The sequence below is a fragment of the Dendrobates tinctorius genome, unplaced genomic scaffold (assembly GCF_039654945.1).
Source record: "Dendrobates tinctorius isolate UK_male_01 unplaced genomic scaffold, ASM3965494v1 ptg000117l, whole genome shotgun sequence".
Lineage (NCBI taxonomy): Eukaryota > Metazoa > Chordata > Amphibia > Anura > Dendrobatidae > Dendrobates > Dendrobates tinctorius.
In genome coordinates this window covers 13,960,585-13,983,990 of record NW_027361785.1, presented here as the reverse complement: position 1 = coordinate 13,983,990, position 23,406 = coordinate 13,960,585, and the positions used below count along the sequence as shown (strand labels likewise).

General features: G+C 39.0%; 1 protein-coding gene across 4 annotated transcripts in view; it reads left to right on the top strand.

Moving 5' to 3' along the window:
* The window catches only part of CAMKK1 (calcium/calmodulin dependent protein kinase kinase 1), a 433,796-nt gene that overhangs the window by 275,768 nt on the left and 134,622 nt on the right, over positions 1-23,406 (top strand). For all 4 annotated transcript variants that reach the window (XM_073590582.1, XM_073590580.1, XM_073590579.1 and 1 more), the window contains 4 exons: positions 2,354-2,487; positions 7,841-7,877; positions 17,113-17,134; positions 21,512-21,600. In XM_073590582.1, coding sequence (XP_073446683.1) covers positions 2,354-2,487; positions 7,841-7,877; positions 17,113-17,134; positions 21,512-21,600 — 282 coding nt within the window. The remainder of the gene's footprint in view (positions 1-2,353; positions 2,488-7,840; positions 7,878-17,112; positions 17,135-21,511; positions 21,601-23,406) is intronic.

Sequence of the window (23,406 nt, the reverse complement as noted above, 5' to 3'; positions counted from 1 at the left end):
CAAAGGAACATCAAGATCTCTGGAGATGGATTTGTAACCTTGAGATTGTTGATATTTTTCAACAATTTTGGTTCTCAAATCCTCAGACAGTTCTTTCTTCTCTTTCTGTTCTCCATATTTAGCGTTGCACCAACAGACACAAAGTGCAAAGATTGTCAACTTCACTTTTTATCTGGTTTCAGGTGTGATTTTCACATTGCCCACACCTGTTACTTGGCACAGATGAGTTTGAACGAGCATCACATGCTTGAAACAAAGTTTACCCACAATTTTGGAAAGGTGCCAACAATTTTGTCTGGCCCATTTTGGGGGTTTTGTGTGAGTTTGCCTTTTTTTCTCTATTTTTTTGTGTTGTTCCAATACACACAAAGGAAATAAACATGTGTAAAACAAACATGTGTAACTGCAATAATTTTCTGGGAGAAATGCTTCATTTTCTGTAACAATTTCAAGAGTGCCAACACTTTCGGCCATGACTCTATATAAAATGGAAGGATTAGCTTCTATTTCACCAGGCAAAACACAGATCTTCAATTGAGAAGATGACCATTGATTTACCAGCCAAATTTGATTAGTACTGAATAAGTGTTATTTCTGAATTGCAATATCTGCAGAACAAATAAATACCCAACTTGCTCTATTTAAATGAATAGCTTCCTTGTTACTAAGTGGATTTATAGGACGTTTAGTTAGATCTTTCAGCTTACGTCCAGCCTAAATGAGATTTGCACAAATTCGTTTTATCTTTTTGGATAAAACTGTAGGTTTTATTCTTTATACTGTAATGGATTAGTGGACGAACGTGTAATCCTTCTTCAAATTAAACTATATTTTAATGCTGTATTACGTCAGAGATAAGTTGATGAGGTCATTTAGAGCATTTTATTTGCACAGTATTCTCATGCTTTAGTTGTGGATGCATTAAATATAGTCATTTGCATCACACTATAATTGAGAATTATTAATAGCCCGTGTAGGTCCGAAATTTTTTTCTCAAATGGTAGAGTCATAATCTATTCATTGTCATCAGAACATGAGCTTCTGACATTTTCAAAGTTCTGTACAGTCCACACATGCCATTGGAACTTAATGCACAGAACAAAACGCAGAAGGGTGACGTCACCTGGTATTCAAGAAAACCAAGGAGACACTTACATAGCTTGATTCATGTGAGATTCCTTAAAGGCCACTTAGCGTCTTCCATTATGTGAATAATGTGTGAGGCTGGAGTAGCACACTGCAGAATCAGGGTAATTATCACCACATTATTTCTTTCTTTAAAAATGGAAAATTGCAATGAAAAAATATATACCGTATAAAGGAAAGTCTAATACTTTCTATCTGTGTTCACATTTTCTCTAAATACAAAGAAAAAATCTATAAAATATTTGGGATGACTAATTTGTATTTATTTCTTTATATGGGAAAATGTGGATCGTTAATTTCTTGATCACAAAAAAAGTGAATCCAAGATATTTACTACTATTTCTCCAAATTATTTTTGTTAATTTTTAAAGGGAAGGGTTGCAATACACATATAAGGAAATATACATAGAAATAGTACAAGCAACAAGTAAGATGGGATGAAAAGGGAAGGGAGAAACAGAATGCAGATTGGAGGGACGTAGGAACATAAATAAAAACAATGTAAAGCCTATTCAATCATAAAATAAATGGTGACAGGATCTGAATTATAGATAAACACAGACTTGATTCAATCTCCCCAAAGTGTAAAAATCAGAGCAAAGATGAAAACTCTTCAACATGTTAAACCCATAGTACAAAGATGGAAAATGTATTCATTTTAAGTTAGTTGTCTAAGTAAAGACATAGATGGCATTTCACAAGTTTCTTGTTGGGGTACACTACAACAAAATGCCATCCTAACCAAATAAGTTGACACTTTTGCATATTCAGCATTTGTAAAATAGTGGACGAATTTTGTAATCTCTAAAAAAGGAAAGTACTTACTATTGTTACAGTCATTATGTTGTGCCTTCTAACCAGTAAACCAACGCTAGGTGTAGGGTTAGTTCTCTGGCATCAAATGGACTTCTGTGCATGGACTTCCCAACATGTGAGTGGAGGCCACATGATATTAAGTCCATGCATTATTTATTACATTATTCTAGCAATTAGATGGTAAAAAAATGAAATGATATGTATAACTAGCATCTTGTAGACGTTCATAACTTCCCACTATCATAGAGGTTGATGGAAACTTTTGATAATAAAGAATGAGATACAAGAATCAATTGTACAAAGCTTTCCTAAATTTTGTTCATGCATATTTTATATTATTCCTTGTCTTCACTCAAAATTTTTATTTTTGTATCCCTTCTTATTATGGTAGGTCGACCACCCCCCAGAGGATCAAAAACTGCATCTGGTGATCAAGCAAAGCCAATGGCTCCATTGGACCGGGTTTATCAAGAGATAGCAATTTTGAAAAAGTTAGACCATATTAATATTGTCAGATTGATTGAGGTAGGTGTGAAGGGTTAAATCATCTGAATATTATATACTATGCTTAGGATTTTTAGTTTTAAAGGTAGAACTTTTTTGCTTGATGCAGTATGGAAACTCACAATGTGATTCAAAGATTTTGAAAAATCTTTTTGTAGTGACCCAATACCTTCCTTTTATCTTTTTTATCTTAGAAAAATCTTAAAGGTATTTATTTCAGTAGTCATCTTATTATTATCACAAAATTGCAATGCAGCGTATCACCTACAACCAGTGTTGGACTGGGGTGCCAAGGGCCCACCAGCAACCAACTCCAGGGCCCCTCTTTTCAACTACATGCAAATGTGACATTATCCTCAATCACAAATGTATATAACAATGAACTGGGTAGATTGTTAATTGAATAAGATATTGCCATTGTCTGTACATAGTGATTAAAGTATATTGTGCCATGTACTGCTTATATAAGAGGGTGGTGGCCCATTCTTACACAGGGGCCCACCGGAGGATTCTCCTGTACTCCTGTGGTCCAGTCCAACCCTTACTGCAAACACTGCACTGGTCACACAGTATGCCTAAAAACTGTCTACTATTGCAGAAGTATTTGGAGGTCTGGGCTGAGAAATGACAATTCAAGTTTACTGTGGATAAATGTAAGGTTATGCACTTAGGCAGAGGAAATTATTTACTAAATTGTAAAACACTGGGTAAAACCGTCACTGAAAAAGACTTGGGTGAACTAGAGCGAGTTCAGAGAAGAGCGACCAAGGTTATTGATGGAATGGGTGAACTGCAATACCAAGACAGGTCATCTCAAACTTATTTATTCATTTTGGAAAAACGAAGACTTAAGGGTGATCTGATTACAATGTACAAATATATGAGGGGACAGTGCAGAGATCTTTCTAATGATCTTTTTACACTTAGGCATGTGACAGAGACAAGGGGGCATCCTCTATATCTATAGAAAATAAGGTTTAACCATAATCAGAGAGACAGATTCTTTGCTATAAGAGCAGTGAGACTATGGAACTCTGTCACATGATGTTGTATTGGTTGATTCAGTACTAAAATTCAAAGAGTGCCTGGATAATATTTTTATTATTAACCCCTTAACCGCCAAGGGTGGTTTGCACGTTCATGACCGGGCCAATTTTTAAAATTCTGACCACTGTCCCTTTATGAGGTAATAACTCTGAAACGCTTCCATGGATCCCGGTGATTCTGACATTGTTTTCTCGTGACATATTGTACTTCATGATAGTGGTAAAATTTCATTCATATAACTTGCGTTTATTTGTGAAAAAAATGGAAATTTGGCAAAAATTTTGAAAGTTTTGCAATTTTCCAACTTTGAATTTTTATGCCCTTAAATCACAGAGATACGGCACACAAAAAACTTAATAAGTAACATTTCCCACATGTTTACTTTACATCAGCACAATTTTGGAACCAAAATTTTTTTTTGTTAGGAACTTATAAGGGTTAAAAGTTGACCAGCGATTTCTCATTTTTGCAACACCATTTTATTTTTACGGACCACATCACATTTGAAGCCACTTTGAGGGGTCTATATGATAGAAAATACCCAAAAGTGACATCATTCTAAAAACTGCAACCTTAAGGTGCTCAAAACCACATTCAAGAAGTTTAGTAACCCTTCAGGTGCTTCACAGGAATTTTTTGAATATTTAAAAAAAATGAACATTTAACTTTTTTTCACAAAATAAATACTTCAGGTTCAATTTTTTTTATTTTACCAAGTGTAAAAGGAGAAATTGGAATGGAAAAGTTATTGTGCAATTTGTCCTGAGTACGCTGATACCTGATATGTGGGGGGGGAACCACTGTTTCGGCACATGACAGAGCTCAGAAGGGAAGGAGCGCCGTTTGACTTTTTCAATGCAAAATTGGCTGGAATTCAGATCGGATGCTATGTCACGTTTGGAGAGCCCCTGATGTACATAAACAGTGGAAACCCCCCACAAGTGACCCCATTTTGGAAACTAGACCCCCCAAGGAACTTATCTAGATATGTGGTGAGAACTTTGAACTCACAAGGGCTTCACAGAAGTTTATAACGTACAGCGGTACAATTAAAAAATCATATTTTTTCCACAAAAATTATCTTTTAAACCCCAATTTTTATTTTCCCAAGGGTAACAGGACCCTAAAAGTTATTGTGCAATTTGTCTTGAGTACGCTGATACCCCATATGTGGGTGTAAATAACTATTTGGGCGCATGGCAGAGCTCGGAAGGGAAGCAGCGCCATTTGACTTTTTTGGCTGGAATTGAGATCGGACACCATGTCGCGTTTGGAAAGCCCCAGATGTACCAAAACAGTGGAAACCCCCCACAAATGACATCATTTTGGAAACTAGACCCCCCAAAGAAACTTATCTAGATGTGTGGTGAAAACTTTGAACCCCCAAGGGCTTCACAGAAGTTTATAACATACAGCCGTACAATTAAAAAAATCATATTTTTTCCACAAAAATGATCTTTTCACCCTCAATTCTTACTTTTCCAAGGGTAACAGGACACTAAAAGTTATTGTGCAATTTGTCCCGATTACTCTCATACCCCATATGTGGGTGTAAACGACTATTTGGGCGCATGGCAGAGCTCGGAAGGGAAGCAGCGCCATTTGACGTTTTTGGCTGGAATTGAGATCGGACACCATGTCGCGTTTGGAAAGCCCCGATGTACCTAAACAGTGGAAACCCCCCACAAATGACACCATTTTGGAAACTAGACCCCCTAAGGAACTTATCTAGGTGTATGGTGAGCACTTTGAACCCCCAAGAGCTTCACACAAGTTTATAATGCCCGGGCGTGAAAATAAAAAAATCGTATTTTTTCCACAAACATGATCATTTAGTCCCCAATTTTTTTATTTTCCCAAGGGTACCAGGAGAAAATGGACCCCAAAAGTTGTTGACCAATTTGTCCTGAGTACGCTGATACCCTATAAGTGCTTCACAGAAATTTTTAACGCCCAGGCGTGAAAATAAAAAAATCATATTTTTTTACCACAAAAATGATATTTTTGCCCCCAATTTTTTATTTTCCTAAGGGCAAGAGGAGAAATTGGACCCCAAAAGTTGCTTTGCAATTTGTCCTGAGTAAGCTGATACCCCATATGTGGGGGTAAAACACTGGGCGCATGGCAGAGCTTGGAAGGGAAGGAGCACCATTTGACTTATTCAACGCAGAATTGGCTGGAATTGAGATCAGACGCCATGTTGCGTTTGGAGAGCACCTGATGTGCCCAAACAGTGGAAACCCCCCAATTCTAACTCCAACCCTAACCCCAACACACCCCTAGCCCTAATCTGAGCCCTAACCCTAGCCCTAACCCTAATGGGAAAATGGAAATAAAAACATTTTTTTAATTTATTATTTTTCCCTAACTAAGGGGGTGATAACGGGGGGTTTGATTTACTATTTATGGCGGGGTTTTTTGGCAGCTGTCACACGCTAAAAGACGCTTCTTATTGTAAAACTAGTTTTTGCATCACCACATATTAAGAGCTATAATTTTTTCATATTTTGACCCACTGAGTCATGTGAGGTCTTATTTTTTGTGAGACGAGTTGACACTTTTATTGGTATCATGTTCGGGCACGTGACATCTTTTGATCGCTTTTTATTCGATTTTTGGGACGCAGAATGAACAAAAACCAGCCTTTCATGAATTTCTTTTGGGTGGTGCGTTTACACCGTTCCGCGTGTGGTAAAATTGATAAAGCGGTTTTATTCTTCGGGTCAGTACGGTTACAGCAATACCTCATTTATGTCTTTTTTTATGTTTTGACGCTTTTATGCAATAAAAGCAATTTTATATAAAAAATAATTATTTTTGCATCGCTTTATTCTGCCAGCTGTAACTTTTTTATTTTTTCTCTGATTATGCTGTGTGGTGGCTCATTTTTTGCGGGACAAGATGACGTTTTCAGCGGTACCATGGATATTTATATGCGTCTTTTTGATCACACGTTATTGCACTTTTTGTTCGGCGGTATGATAATAAAACATTATTTTTTGCTTCGTTTTTTATTTTTATTTTTTAAAGGGGTTAACTAACGGGACAGTTTTATAGGGTGGGTTGTTACGGACGCGGCGATACCAAATATGTTTACTTTTATTGTTTTAGTTTTTTTTTATTCCAAAAAATGAATTTATTAGGGAATTTATTTTTTTTTTAATTTATTTAGCGATTTTTTTAAAAAAATTATTTTTACACTTTTTTTTTTAACTTTATTAAGTTGTCCCAGGGGGGACATCACTGTCCTGTGACAGATCGCTGATCTGTCACATCACAGATCACTGTGACAGATCAGCAATCTGTCACAGGCACTACACAGGCTTCCTCCTTGCCTGCGCTTTGCAGGCACTGAGGAAGCCAGCTACCTGCAGGCCCCCGAAGGTCCCCGTCGCCATCTTGGATTCGGGGACCCGCAGAGAAGGAGACCCCCGCAGCAGCGCTGCACATTGCGCTGCTGTGGGGGGCTCAGGGAAGCACGGAGGGAGCCCCCTCCCTCCCGATGCTTCCCTTTAACCCCCGGTACACCGCGATCGTGTTTGATCGCGGTGTGCAAGGGATTAACGTGTCGGGGGCGGTCTGTGACCGCCCCTGACACATTGTGCCGGGTGTCAGCTGTGATAATCAGCTGACACCCGGCCGCGATCAGCGGCGTCCACCACGTGGGCGCCGCTGATCGCTATGACGTACTATCCCGTCCCTGGGAATTAAGTCCCAGGGCACATGGACGGGATAGTACGTCACATGGCAGTAAGGGGTTAATAATAATACCAATAATAAGTAATGGGCACTAGATTATGTGATTGGACGCTGAGCCAAGAAACTAGTCTGATTTCTGTATGGAGTCGAGAATGAATTTTTCCTCCACATGTAGCTATTACTGTGTCTGCCGCATGGGGTTTTCGCCTTCCTCTGGATCAACATGTTAGGCTATAGGTTAAACTCTATGGACTTAAGACTACCTTCAGCCTTAAATACTATGAAACTATACAAGTGCAGGAGAAGCAACATTTCAACCTATATGGTATTATTCAAGCTGTACTTCATCTACAGTCTATTGTTCACTATACGCCAATGTGACTGCTGTAAAGTAAATCTGTAAATGTTAGTAACAGAAACTCAGGCAAGACATCTGACCACATAATCATGTACAGACAAAACACAAAGATATGCCGCTGTATAAAAAAAAACAGACTAGAATAAAAGAATATTTATCAGAAACTTAGTTTAACTAGTATTTGATTATATATTCTCATTGTGGAGTCAATGTTCCGGTTTATGTTAATTAAATTGCAAATGAAGACCCTTATTTTTTTTTACTTCACAGGTGCTGGATGATCCGGCTGAAGATAATCTTTATATGGGTAATTTGTTTTACTCTTTTTCTCCTCACAAAGCTGTATAGCTTTAAAAAACATACACCTCTATATTTGTGTGTACATACTGTATACAGTGGCATGTAAAAGTTTGTGCACCATTGGTCAAAATTACTGTTATTATGATGTGGTAGATAATTGGCTGCACAGGAACATTGTTTCTTTAAATCTTCCACTGGTTTATTAAAAGTACTGCATAAACCTGTGCAACATTAGCAAAAACACAACTGGCCTTCCTGGCTTAACAGGAAAACAAAAACATAACTCAGTCCTTGTTGCTACGGGAATCCACTCACTTCAGGAACAAACAGCAAATGGTTCAGCTTGTCTTAACATGAAGCACACACCTACTTTTAAGGACTGACCTGAGTTGGATTAGTGATATTGCAACCAATAGGGGCAGCACTGGCAGGTAGCGTCGTCAGGATATAGCCAGAGATCAGTACACGGAGCAGCAGTATAGTTGGAAGGATAAGCAGGAATCGTAGCCAGGATATAGCCAGAGGTCAGTACATGGAGTAGCAGGAGGATCTTGAGGATTAGCAGCAGGGGGGAAAAAGCTAGACTAAAGGCTGGGAGCTCACTATTCTCGCAGTGACGGAAGTACAGTGCCAGGTTTAAGCAGGATGCTCAGGGTATCACAGGGTGAGCCAAACAGGTACTTGGAGTGGAGAAATCAGGAACTCAGGTTGGAGACATCAGGAGCAACACAGGTACTAGTATCTGATTTAGCAAGGAACTGTCCAGTGAGCTGAATAGCTCAGAGGGAAGAACTGCCGCCTGGTGCATAAAGCCCCCATCTCTCATAACGAGATCGCTGAAGTGTCACCGATTTTGTGATTCAACAGCGATCTCGCTACATGTGACATGCAGCGGCGACCGCCCCCCCCGCTGGATATCACTGATCGTGCTCAAATGTCATGGGCCATTTTTTCATCGTCGTCGTCCCGCTGGCCAGCGCGCATCGCTGTGTTTGACCCGACGAGCGACCTTGTTGGCAACGCAGAACTCAGGGACGCAGGCTGGAATCGTTCAGAAAAGCTGCTGTATGACAAGTTACCAACGACCGCCGAGGATCGCTGGATGGTTACTGTGTCGCTGAAGAGATCTGCCTGTTTGGCAGCTTACTAGCGACCATTTAGCGAAGCACCAGCGATCATTACCAGTTTGTATCGTTGTCGGGATCGCTGGTGCATCGCTAAGTGAAACGGGACCTTAAGAGCTGCTGGGTTCGAATCCTGACACCTCCAGAGCTTTGCACCTCCAGGCCCACCCTTTCTGAATGCTCTAGAAGACTGGGTATTTATCCTTTGGACTTCTCCCACTCTACAGCTGTTCAAATAACCTAGCACTAAGCATGGCTGATTAACCCCTTTCAGCACTGTGTGCTGGAGCAATTTGCTAGATTCCTATCACTGAAGCTAACACCCTTAGGGCCCCGTCACACATAGCGATCTCGCTAGCGAGATCGCTGCTTAGTCACAAGTTTTGTGACATAACAGCGATCTCACCAGCGAGATCGCTGTTTGTTTGACAGCTCACCAGCGATCATGTAGCGACTCACCAGCGATCCTGACACGTTGATATCGTTGTCAGGATCGCTGGTGAGTCGCTATGTGTGACGGGGCCCTTAGGCTGTGTGCACACGCTGCGAATTCTGCTGCGGATTCATCCGCGCGGATTTTGCAAAATCTGCAGATAAATCCACAGGTCAAAAGACCTGCGGTTTATCTGCGGATTAGCCTGCGGTTTTTGCCCTGCGGTTTATCATCTCCACAATGGAGGTGATGGTAAACCGCTGCGGAATCCGCTGTGCAGACGGTGCGGAATTTTCTGCGCGGATTTTGCTGCGGTTTCAAATCCGCAGAAAGAATTTGCACCCATTGCCCTGTAGCGGTGGCGAATGGGTTAATCTAACAAAGGGTTAATGTCACCTTACAATCGAATGGTGACCTTAACCCTTTGTTAGATTAACCCACTCGCCACCAGTATAGGGCAATGGGAAGCCCACGCATTTTTAAACAACAAATTAACCCCTCAAAATAACAACTACAACTCCCAAATTTTGCACACAATCCCTCATCTAATTATTAGTCAGGGACATATTAAAAAACATGAAATGAAATGCTTTACTGAATGTAAACCATGTGTCATTTCATGTCGGGTTGGGGAATGATTTGATAGAAGCCGGCAATTTAATTAGCGGCTATTCTGCTATGAAGAACTCTGTGAAATATAAATATATATATATATATGTTTGTCACAATGACGTGTATATATATATATATATATATATGTATGTATTCTATGTGTATATATCTATTCTTTCGTTTCTTTATTAAACCTGTCAGTCTGAGTTTACTGTATAGCGCACTGAATTGCCGGTTTTTCTAAAAGACACCGGGTGCGTATTTCTCGCAAGTCACATGTGTGGTCCGTGTGTAATGCGTATTTTTAGCGCACCCATAGACTTTCATTGACGTACTACGGGCGTAGTACGCTGACAATTGCAGTATGCTGCGATTGGCACGGACCGTAGAATACGCCCGAGAAATATACGGCTGTTGGGAGCAAACCCATAGAGAATAATTTATCCGTGTGTAATGCGTGCTTTTAACGCCTCTCACTCGTCCGTATTCCTCGCCAGTGTGACCCCGGCCTAAGAGCTAACACTGGCAATTCCTAAGTGCCAGAGGCGAGGATATATAGCAGAGGGGAGTGGCCAGCACAGAGCAGCTGAGACAATCCAGGTAGGAAAGTTCCAGGAGCTTCAACTGAACAGATTAATCTTTGCACTGCCAGCAAGGAAAAAAACTGCAGTATTTAATAAAATGGTGAAGTACTCCTAACCAGTGATGAGCAAGTATACTCGTTACTTGAGATTTCCCGAGCATGTTCGGGTGATTTCCGAGTATTTGGAAGTGCTCTGAGATTTAGTTTCTGTCACCGTAGCTGCATGATTTGCGGCAGCTAGACAGCCTGAATACATGTGGGGATTTCCTAACAAACAATTGCATTTCAAACATGAAAGGGCAACTTGCAAGCTTCTTCTTGTTGCCTTCTCCTGCTTTGTGAGCCTCCACGATTTTCATTTTTAGAGTGCTATGCAGCTTCTTAGAAAATCCCATAGCTGCTGTTTTTTGGCACAAGGATAGAGGAGGCTGGGTTTTTATAAAGCTGGGAAATTTGCATCACCTGGCCTTTCCTAACTAAGATAGTGAACAAGCCATAACCGTTAAAGGCTTATTATATATATATTTTCCCCTAAAATACAGAGGAAATGTGTCATCTTTAACATTGGCCCTTTTGGACATCATCTCATCTTCAATTTGCTTAACTGATCAGGATATGAGGGCTTTTTTTGTGGGACAAGTTACATTTTTGAATGATGCCGCTCACTTTACCACATAATATACCAAAATCCAGGAAAAAAATTTAAAATTGTAAAAAAAAAACAAAAACCTCAATTCTGTATTTGTTTTTTTGGGTTTCGCTTTTATGGTGTTCAACGTACAGTAAAAATTACCTGGCAACATGAATCTACAGGTCAATGCGATTGTGGCGATATCAAATTCTGATTTTTTTTAAAGTGGAAGACTTTTCAGGAAACGCTGGCATTTTTTCCCTTCAAATGTCTTTTTATTTTTTTTTTAACCGTTTTTTAGGGCATTTCCTAAGCACCTATTTCACTATTGTGGCTGCCGACAGTTTTCTATGTGCGATTCTATAGGATTTTTAGGGGTCTTTTATACTAGCATTTTTCACATTTTTTTTTTTACTCCAATGATGAAGAAAACGCTAGCGGTTTTCTGGCAAAAGCACCTATGTCTTTATAGCATCTTTTGAGCCTTCCCATTGATTTGTAAAGTACAGTATATAGAGCATCTTCCAAGAGGAAAATACCAGAAAAATGGTCAGCTCACTTCTTTTGACCGCTTGGTGTCTGTGGAAACCTAAAGCTGTTAAAAGATGCTCAAAAGACTGAACATATGAGCAACAAATTGTTTTTATCTAGAAATGATTGAATTTTAGTGCTTTTTTGCCTGAAAAAATTTTTTTGTATGCAAATATTCCAGAGGTTTATTTTTGAAACAAGAGCTGTAGTGGTTATTGGTACCAAATTGGGATATATACATTTTGTTCACTTCCTCTTTTGTATGTCTAGGATAAAAATGTCTCACATTCTCTAGGTCTAATACACAGCTTAAACTTAGTTCAGGCAGTCCGAATATGTGCAACATTTTGTTACCCTGTTTGAAACCATTCCATTAATTTCTGCCAAAAAAAAACAAAAACTTGGGCTTTTTTTGAAGACCCAGATCTACTCCCCTTTTCTACACACAGATTCATCAAAGTGTGTGCAACACTTTTCTGTGCAAGATATGTTCAAAGTGTCCAAAGCTTGAATAGGGCGTAAAAAGGACACAGTGGCAAATTCATGAAAATTTACACCACTTTAGTAATTGTACTTTAGTCCTTGAATGGAGTAACATAGTTCTGCCGGATCCCACCAGGATTTGCTGGGTGAGATGTAGGTTACTTGCACATCATAAAAATGGTGCTTAGTGATGAGCGATCGTGTTTAGATAAGGCGTTATCCAACATGCTCGGGTGCCAACCGAGTGACTTAAGCGTGCTCGAGTAATATGTGCGAGTCCCCGCTCTTCGTTTCTGTTCGACAGTTGCAACACATTCAGGGACAACCTAAGAAACAGGCAATCCAAGCATGCATTGCAGCTTTCGAACAGCCACGAGACAGGTAGCTGTGGGGACTCGAACATATTTTCAAGCACATCAAAGACACTCTGTTAGCACCTGAACATGCTCGGATAGCACCTTATCCAAATATGTTCAGTCATCACTAGTGGTGTTCAAAAGTCCTAGTGGTGTTTTTCACGTTAAAAACGTTTTCTGTCAATTGTCTTTGACACTAATATGACATACAGTATTATATATGGTTTTGTTCAAAACTCAGTTTTACATTCTCTCCCTGTAATATTTTTAGCTCTTGAAGCAGTTTTGTTTGTAATTTCTCCAACAATATGGGGATTAAAAGCACAGTTAATTATTATACAGATTCAAATCCAAAATTAGCCAATCACAGATGATGCTCATGTGACCAATCATAAGTTGGATGTGGTAGCCAATCACATTGCATCACATCTGCTGTTTTATCTTTGTTTTATTTGTTGGTGAGTTTAGAGAAGTCAACTGATTATGATGGCAGCCTTCAGATTTTTGTCAGAGGAGGATCGTGTGTGAGTTATGGTACTGCATTAAGAGGGTTCTTCTGGTCCGCACATTGCAAGGAAGCTTGGCTGTAATCGGAGTACAGATGTAGGAATATTGCAGAAACATAAGCAGCTTGGAATAACTCAGGACAGGCCCAGATCTGGTCAACCCAGAAAGTCAGGGAGGACAGAGTACTATTAAGAACATACCTTGCCAATCAAAAGCTCACCTCTTCTCAGCTTCTGCGAGAATGGTAAGAAAAGTGCAGTGTTAAAGTAGCAACATCAACTGTTAGAGATGTTTTGGAAGCAGGTTTAAGAGGGTGAAAGGTCCAAAAGAAGACATTGCTGACAGCCATACAAAGACAAAGGTGAAAACGATGGGAATTGAAATATTCAAAATGGAGAAAGGAGAAATGGGGGAATGTGCTATTTAGTGTTAGAAGCACTTTTTGCATTTTGGGAAATTATGGCAAGTCTTATGTGAGGATCCGTGACAAGGATTATGAGCTTACATATTTTGGTCAAAATATCAACTAATACCTCACATTTTTTATGTGTTTTTTGCACTTTTTTTTCGGGGTGCAGTTTGGCCCATTTGGTCTTGTAAACTGTGGTGTTTGTTCACATGGGATGCAGTTTGATAGCACTGGGCAGCCTGCCTGATCTAATAGAAGGGCGTAACTAATAGGCTGTCAACCTGGATGCTGTGCATTGCCATAGTGTGAACAGCGCCACATACAAGTCTTCATTGTGCATTAATGTACCAAGCAACTGCCCCCTCCATGAATTGTCATGATGTGAGCAGTTGTCTCATCGGTATTTTTGCACCTGTGTTGCCGCCATCTTAACTATATGGGTCCACTGCATCCTAATAGTGCATTTGTTTGGAGGCCTGGGCAAGTGAGCATTTCTGCCTCTTTTGCTGTATTTTTGAATTTTTGGAGGATTTTCAAGTCCTCTTTTTGTGCTATTGCTGTTTAGTGTCAAGTCTTATGTGAGAAGGTTCCCACACGAAGAGTGCAATCCCTAGAGTGTTTGAACTTCTCTCTGAAACATCCTATGAAAGTAATGGTCTAGGGCTATATGGTAGCCAATGGTGTTGGAAGGCTTTGTATTGTGGAGGGTATGGTTAATGCAAAAAAATAAATAGACCTCCTTCATAAGAACATGCTGCCTTCTAGTCAACATCTGTTTTCAGAGGATTACATCTTCTAGAAGGAACAAGGTGGCTACTATTGACTGGCCAGCTCAGGCCCCATACCTGAATCCAATTGAAAATTTGTCACACAAGGTATCATTAGAGATATCTAGAAAACGGCCTTGACCAATCGTGAGTTAACTGAGGCTTTGATACAGGCCTGGAACCATATCATCACTCAGGAACATCTGCAGAAGCTTGTTCACTCAATGCCACAGATGCAAGTGGTCTTCAAAAGCAAAGGCCAACCAAGTATAAAAAGCCAAAGATAGCCTTAAAGGGATTTTCAGGTCCCTGAATTAAATTAAAAAAAATATAAATCTTAAAAAGTAACATGCAAGTCTGTGAGAACTTGCATCAGAAATTAATGAACTTACAAACCTGTTCACTATTCTACATATGGTACTTTACTGGTGTAGGTGAGGTTATGTTGTAAAAATAAATATCAAAATGCACATACCATAACAATTTTTACACTTTGCACATTTAAAAATGAGTTGCATACAATGAGGAATTACAAACATCAACATGTACCACCAGTTTCCCTGGGGAGATACAGAAGTATGAAAGGTATAGTTTTTTTTCAAGCCTATGCAGGACTTTGGATTACCACTCCAGTGGTGAAAGAAAAAAAGACTCTGGAGTGGTGCAAAACGTTAGTCTCAATGAATGAAGCCCATAGTTTTACACACCCGTTAGTCCTTTTCTTTTAATTTCACAAGGCTAAAATAAACTTTTTTTTAAAATGTACCGGTATTTGTCCCAAAAAAGGTGCAACTTACTATATTCTATAATTTCTGGCACAACACTAATTGTTAATGATAAAAATGGCAAAATTCATGTAATGTGTACTGTGATTATCTACAGAAAACTCTTTGTTGTATAACATCTGATGAGTTATTTTACAATAGAATAACAGGATTTGGCATAAGGGAAACACTGAGTATTCTTCTTACATTTTAACGGGAATTTAATATTGTGTGATAATTTTGAATAAATTACACACTTATAAAATATGCAATTTTTCTCATAATGTTCCAACTGCTGATAGGACAAATGGGATTAAACCAGTAATTGTGAGTTTAAAATGGCATTTGGGAAAAATATACAGTGAAAGGATTCTTTAGGAAAGAAAAGTAATTGCCTGAGCTTGAAAATGTCACACTTAAGGTAAATTGTACTGTTCTTTTAGATAGAGGCTTTTTAATATGTGTCATCAGTATGCGCTGCTGAATCACACTGATTTATAGTGCATTACTGTCCATTATACATAAAGCTTATTGGTCACTGTGACCTTCTATGGAGATTTATCATCGGTACATGTATAGCAAATCCTTCTGGACGTCACTGTGTAAAACACATTCTCCAGCATGGAAATACGACTACATTGTGTCTAGTGCTGTTTTTAGTTATTACTTTACCCTGTGAAGGTTTTCACATGACTGTAGGAAATATTGGAAATTGCGGACCACTCTCCATCAGCACATCAGGTCATCTCAACAGGAGTTTGAACAACTTCTTTGCACAAAGCATATGCCAGGTATTTGTGCTATAAACTTTATTACTGGTGGGCTTTGTGTGGAATTGCCACGCTTGGAATCATATGGTGTTCTTGTCTAAAAGAACTCACAGATATTGATACTTCTGGTCCTCCAATGCATAGAACCAGAATGAATATAGTTTTTGACTGTAGATAATAAAGTTCTTGTTTTGGTTTTCCCATCATATGCCACTATTTATAGGGCATGTAATAAAGAGATTATTGTAAATGTATATTTGTAATACAAACTGAATTATTAAATATTGCTTTTCAACAAATATTTAAGGGTATGTGTACAGATTAAAGGGTTTATCCAGGGCTATTTTTTTTACTACGGGCCTAAGAACTAACAGGCAGGTAGTTGCTACCTTTCTGCCCGTCACCGATCTCTACCGGCACAGACGGCTCCTGCCGGCGATTCGGTGGCTTCTGCTGACGTCTTGTCGACAGATCAGCGGCTTCTCTTCCGGGCTGCTCCGCTTACGGGGCATGACTGATATCATCATGCTAATTGACAGATGGCATCCCGCTGCCTAACTACGGAGAGACGGCTGTCAATCTGCATGACTTCGGCAGTCACACACAGAGGAAAATCTGCTCTGTTGAATTTAAGCATCTGAATCGTCGGCAGGAGGAGTCAGTGAATGGTGCCAGGTAGAACAGGCAGGTAGTTGAAAACTAACTTCCTGTTGGTTTTTCGGCCCATAGTAAAAACAAAAACAAATTGTAGATAAGCCCAGAAAAATGCTACCTAACATATGCATGTTTTTGGGTGCTTTTTTCGCAAACATTTTTTATGTATTTTTTCCCACTTTATTTGAATGGGTGAAAAACACTGCAAAAACACTGAAAGAATGCACAGGCTTCAGATTAGAAATCAAATCTACAAGGAAAAAATAAGCAACATGTGCATGAGATTTCAGTAATCTCATTCACTTTGTTATTACTGTAAAATGCTTTGTTTTTTTTCACAGCAAAAATGCGCAGAAAACCCCCCAAAAACAAATAAAAAACGCAACATATGCACTTACACTAATTCAGTATCTACTTTAAAAACAGTATTCCAGTTTCATTAAAAGTTATTCTTTCCATAGAGAAAAGTCAGACAGTTTTTAATTTACCTTTTGTATTAACTATAATTTTATAATTTCATGATAGAAAAATAACAGTGCACTTTGCATGCATTTGGTTAGATTATCAATTTTAACAGGATGTAGTTTGTTTACCTTTATTCTTCGTATTTTTTTACAGTATTTGACCTTCTACGCAAAGGGTATGTAAACTGATCAATGTTTCGACATTCACATGTTTGATAATCCAGGCGTATATGTTTACTATATGTGTTCAGAGTTTCAGATGCAATACATATAATGATTATTCTATTAAACCTTTGTTTTACAGTTGACCCTATATTGCTGTATATGTGTTAGAACAGTGCGTCTTCGACTGGGTCTTACCACCTACAATAAATTTATGCCTGAGTATAAGTGAAATGGTTAATACTTGTAAAAGTTTTTAAAATGATCTCTCATTTTAAAGATTTGTCTACTGAACTCTGTATAATATAAAATAAATCAAAGTAAATTAGTTCATTAGTTTTTGGTATGATTACTTCATTTTCTGCACAAACATGCCGCTGATACCAAAATGTAGAATTTGAGTTTTTACTCTAAATGTGAGACATTCTGTGTAAACCTCTCCTGCCTTTTGGCATGCATGTGAATTGTGGGCCTTAGGGATCGTTCCCACTTACGATGAACTCGAATGAATGCAATCCGATAAAAAATCAGATTATATTCGGACCAATCTTCTTTGAAAACATTTCATCAGCCTCATACAGTAATATCACAGCGTGACAAGGTAGAATAGATAGAATAGATATATATACATAGAATAGATATAAAGATGTCAGTGACATATATAATTATTACAGTTCGTGTGTAGCTTAATGTACATGTATTTAATTAATAAATAAATATATTTCTGAAAAAAATGGCATGGGATCCCCCAAAATTTTAATAACCAGCAGAGGGAAAGCGGACAGCTGGGGGATGATGTTTATAGCCTTGGAAGGGGGTAATACCCATGGAGCTTCCCAGGCTATTAATATCAACTCACAGCTGTATACTAAGCCTTTAATGGTTATTAAAATGGGGGACCCTCCAAAAAAATTAATAACCAGCAAAGGTTAGTCAGACAGCTGAGGGCTGATATTAATAGGCTAGGAAGGGGAGGGCCATGGATATTGCTCCCCTCCCAGATTAAAAACATCAGCTCTAAGCCACCCCAGAAAAGGCGCATTCATGAGATGCGCCAATTCTGACACTCAGCCTCGCTCTTCCCACTTGCCCTGGTTCATTGGCAAAAGTGGAGTAATAGTATTGAGGTTGATGTCAGCTTTGTGTGATGCGGCTGTTCTGGGGCAGCTGAGAGCTGATGTTTTTAGTCCATGGCCCTTTCCTAGTATATTTATATCAGCCCGCAGCTATCTGCCTAACCTTTGCTTGTTATTAATTATAGGTGGACCCTACGTCATTTTCATTTTTGGTCCTCCATTTTAATAACTAGTAAAGGCTATTTAGTAATGTAATATCTTGTGGCTATAATAGTAACATAGTAACATAGTTATTAAGGTTGAAGGAAGACTTTAGGTCTATTTAGTTCATCCCACATCCTAACCTAACAGGCCCTAACATGTTGAACCAGAGGAAGGCATGATTAATAATAATATCAATGACAACTGCATATCAGAAAAGGTAATAAATGCAATAAAGTACCACCCTTGTTCTAACTGGTTAATATCATCATACAATAGAGATGTTTTCCATTAAAATTGTGACCTCATCTAGACTTCAAAGAAATTAAATATTATGTCACTCATTCTATCTTACATGTAGTTTTCTTTTTTACTCGGTTTTAAATGTTTCTGTATTATGTCGCTTAATGCATATGATGTAAGCATACAAGATCAGTAAATACTAGAAGAAAATAAATCTTCTGTTAAAATGTATTTTAATATCTTATCTGAAAATGGAAAAAAAAACGGTTCCTATTATGTCTGGTATCTAGTATCCCCATAGATACGAATATAGTTAAGCTATAATTATAGACAAAAATCAGCTTTCGTGTGTCAATCTCATAGAACCCCTTTAATAGGTATAACAGATTTTTCTTATTACCAGCACTTCTTTTCTCAAAAAAATTATTTAAAAAATTCATGTATTAATAAGGATTCTTCTTGAATTCTGCTTCATCTTGGAACCAGCTAAAAACCACCTCTCTATATATCTATATAAATGCTATAGCTGCGGTAACATTCATTTCCAATGAAGACAGGTTGAGATGTGTGAATGGTGTCAAGATATTGCCATGCGACATCTTCATCAGCAGTTTCATCTATACTAGAAAGCTATTTTTTTTATTCATTGAGTAGTAGAAAACCTACTTTTTAATGTACATACGGACCTCAATTTACAATATTAATATGTTTCAGGACAACTGTTGCAAGTTGAAAATGCATCTTGGGACAATGAAGCTTTAGCTCCAAAAAAGCAACACAAAATATGATTAAGGAAAAATAAGCATATAACATATACAACAAGTCTTTATACAGTGGGTACCATAAAGTATTCAGACCCCTTTAAATTTTTCACTCTTTGTTTTATTGCAGCCATTTGGTAAATTCAAAAAAGTTCATTTTTTTTCTTATTAATGTACACTCTGCACCCCATCTTGACTGAGAAAAAACAGAAATGTAGAAATCTTTGCAAATTTATTAAAAAAAGGAAAACTGAAATATCACATGGTCATAAGTATTCAGACCCTTTGCTCAGACACTCATATTTAAGTCACATGCTGTCCATTTCCTTGTGATCCTCCTTGAGATGGTTCTACTCCTTCACTGGAGTCCAGCTGTGTTTAAAGTGATAGGACTTGATATGTAAAGGCACACACCTGTCTATATAAGACCTCACAGCTCACAGTACATGTCAGACCAAACGAGAATCATGAGGTCAAAAGAACTAGCCAAGGCCTTCAGAGACAGAATTGTGGCAAGGCACACATCTGGCCAAGGTTAGAAATGAATTTCTGCAGTACTCAAGGTTCCTAAGAGCACAGTGGCCTCCATAATCCTTAAATGGAAGAATTTTGGGACCAGCAGAGGTCTTCGAAGACCTTGCTGTCCAGCCAAACTGAGCAATCGTGGGAGGAGAGCCTTGGTGAGAGAGGTAAAGAAGAAACCCAAGATCACTGTGGCTGAGCTCCACAGATGCAGTAGGGAGATGGGAGAAATTTCCACAAAGTCAACTATCACTGCAGCCCTCCACTAGTCGGGCCTTTATGGTAGAATGCCTCTCCTCAGTGCAAGACATATGAAAGCCCGCATAGAGTTTGCTATGCTACGAAGATAGAACTTTTTGGTGATAATTCTAATAGGCATGTGTGGAGAAAGCCAGGCACTGCTCATCACCTACCAATTACAATCCCAACAGTGAAACATGGTGGTGGCAGCATCATGCTATGGGGGTGTTTTTAAGTTGCAGGGACAGGACGACTGGTTGCCATTGAAGGAAACATGAATGCGGCCAAGTCCAGAGATATCCTGGATGAAAACCTCTTCTAGAGTGCTCTGGACCTCAGACTTGGCCGAAGGTTCACCTTCCAACAAGATAATGACCCTAAACACACAGCTAAAATAACAAAGGAGAGGCTTCAGAACTACTCTATGACCATTCTTGACTGGCAAAGCCAGAGCCCTGACCTAAACCCAGTTTGGCATTTCTGAGAGACCTGAAAATGGCTGTCCACCAATGTTCACCATCCAACTTGACAGAACTGTAGAGAATCTGCAAGGAAGAATGACAGAGGAGCCTGAAATCCAGGTGTGAAAAACTTGTTGCATCATTCTCAAGAAGTCTCATGGCTGTACTAGCTCAAAAGGGTGCTTCTACTCAATACTGAGCAAAGGGTCTGAATACTTATGAACAAATGATATTTCAGTTTTTCTTTTTTATTAAATTTGCAAAAATTTCTACATTTCTGTTTTTTTCTCAGTCAAGATGGGGTGCAGAGTGTACATTAATGGGAAAAAAATGAGCTTTTTTGAATTTACCAAATGGCTGCAATGAAACAAAGAATGATAAATTTAAAGGGGTCTGAATACTTTCCCTACACACTGTATATAAAGCCTATGTCACTCTCACCTGATGTGGCAGGCAGTCTGTACTGTAAAGAGACACCGGTAGACTGCCAATCTCTGTAGGAACTTCAGTACTCCAGGTGATTTACAAGTGACGTGTCTACAGTATGTGGATCCAGATCTAGAAGATTCAGCCAATCTCGCATGCTGCAGACTGGCACTGTCAGTAACATATGTTGAATGTGGTTTTTGGTTTCAGTTGCCTATTCAACACGTTATATAGGGAAAAAATATAACCCGAAACTTGAGACCACTGTAATGCCATTTGTGGACTCATGTTCTCTACAGTTGTAATAATATTGAAAATTTGTAAACTGCCCAACTGGCTACTTTTGAAATTAGATGTAACATTCCATTCCATTACTATCTCCTTCACTGTTTTAGGCCAGCAAATATTTATTCAGCCCTCAAACTTCATGTAGATTTTACTAAAATGTTTTATCCTCTTAGGCCAGTCATGGAGGTGCCAAGTGACCATCCGTTCTCAGAAGAGCAAGCTTGGGTTTACTTCAGAGACATTGTGCTGGGCATTGAATACTGTGAGTACTGGTGTTTTCAAATAAATGGACATTTTCCTGCACTTTGCTTTTAGCACTTTAGTAAGCAGGGCACATTTTCACTAGCTACTTATTAAGTATTCATGCTTGGAGCTTTTGGTGTTTTAAAGTAGCTTATTTGTCACTTACTACATCAGGTAGTCACCTGGAATGGTTCAGTTAAATAAATAAATCTTTATTTTTATATAGCGCTAACATATTCCGCAGCCTTTGCTGGTTTTTAATTATAGGTGGTCCCTACGTCATTTTCATTTTTGGTCCTCCATTTTAATAACCAGTAAAGGCTATTTAGTAATGTAATATCTTGTGGCTATAATAGTAACATAGTAACATAGTTATTAAGGTTGAAGGAAGACTTTAAGTCTATTTAGTTCATCCCATATCATATCCTAACAGGCCCTAACATGTTGAACCAGAGGATGGCATGATTAATAATAATATCAATGACAACTGCATATCAGAAAAGATAATAAATGCAATAAAGTACCACCCTTGTTCTAACTGGTTAATATCATCATACAATAGAGATGTTTTCCATTAAAATTGTGACCTCATCTAGACTTCAAAGAAATTAAATATTATGTCACTCATTCTATCTTACATGTAGTTTTCTTTTTTACTCGGTTTTAAATGTTAGCTTATTTGTCACTTACTACATCAGGTAGTCACCTGGAATGGTTCAGTTAAATAAATAAATCTTTATTTTTATATAGCGCTAACATATTCCGCAGCGCTTTACAGTTTGCACACATCATCATCACTGTCCCCGATGGGGCTCACAATCCAAATTCCCTATATTAGTATGTCTTTAGAATGTGGGAGGAAACCGGAGTACCCGGAGGAAACCCACGCAAACACGGGGAGAACATACAAACTCCTTGCAGATGTTGTCCTTGGTGGGATTCGAACCCAGGACCCCAGCACTGAGCCACCGTGCCGCCCCTCCCGTTCAATTGTGTCAAGTGTGGAATTTTCCTTCAAAAAGTGTTTGCGAACATCACATGTGTTTTGCAGAGGCATGGTTAGTATAGTGCAGACCTATTTCACAACTGTTGAAAGTCAGAATATAGCAAAAAACACTTCTCAGCGTTTGGGCCGAGTGTCAGTTTACTGTGATCCGATGCTCTCGGATGAGAGGTGCGGAGAAGACAGAAGAAATCTTAATTTCTCCATCTTCTCCAATAACATCCACAGTCTAATGTTTTACGTGCACTTATAGGCTTGACTGGGTGAGCGTGAACCGATTTGCGGAGTTACTTGGAGCATGAAAAGAAAATACAGATCTATGCTGCCCCATAGTATAACATTAATCCAAGTGCTATCCAATAAAGCATTGGATAGCATTCTTCCAATGTACCGTATATACTCGTGTATAAGCCGACCAGTGTATAAGCCGACCCCCCTAATTTTGTCACAAAAAACTGGGAAAACTTATTGACTCGCATATAAGCCGAGGGTGCACAGTGAGTGGCCCCAGTTTTGCTGCACAATGAGTGGCCCCAGATAATGCTGCACAGTGAGTGGCCCCAGATAATGCTGCACAGAGAGAGGTCCCAGATAATGCTGCACAGTCAGTGGCCCCAGATAATGCTGCACAGTGAGTGGCCCCAGATAATGCGGACAGTGAGTGGCCCCAGATAATGCAGCACAGTGAGTGGCCCCAGATAATGCTGCACTGTGAGTGGCCCTGGATAATGCTGCACAGTGTGTGTCCCCAGATAATGCTGCACAGTGTGTGGCCCCAGATAATGCTGTACAGTGAGTGGCCCCAGATAATGCTGTACAGTG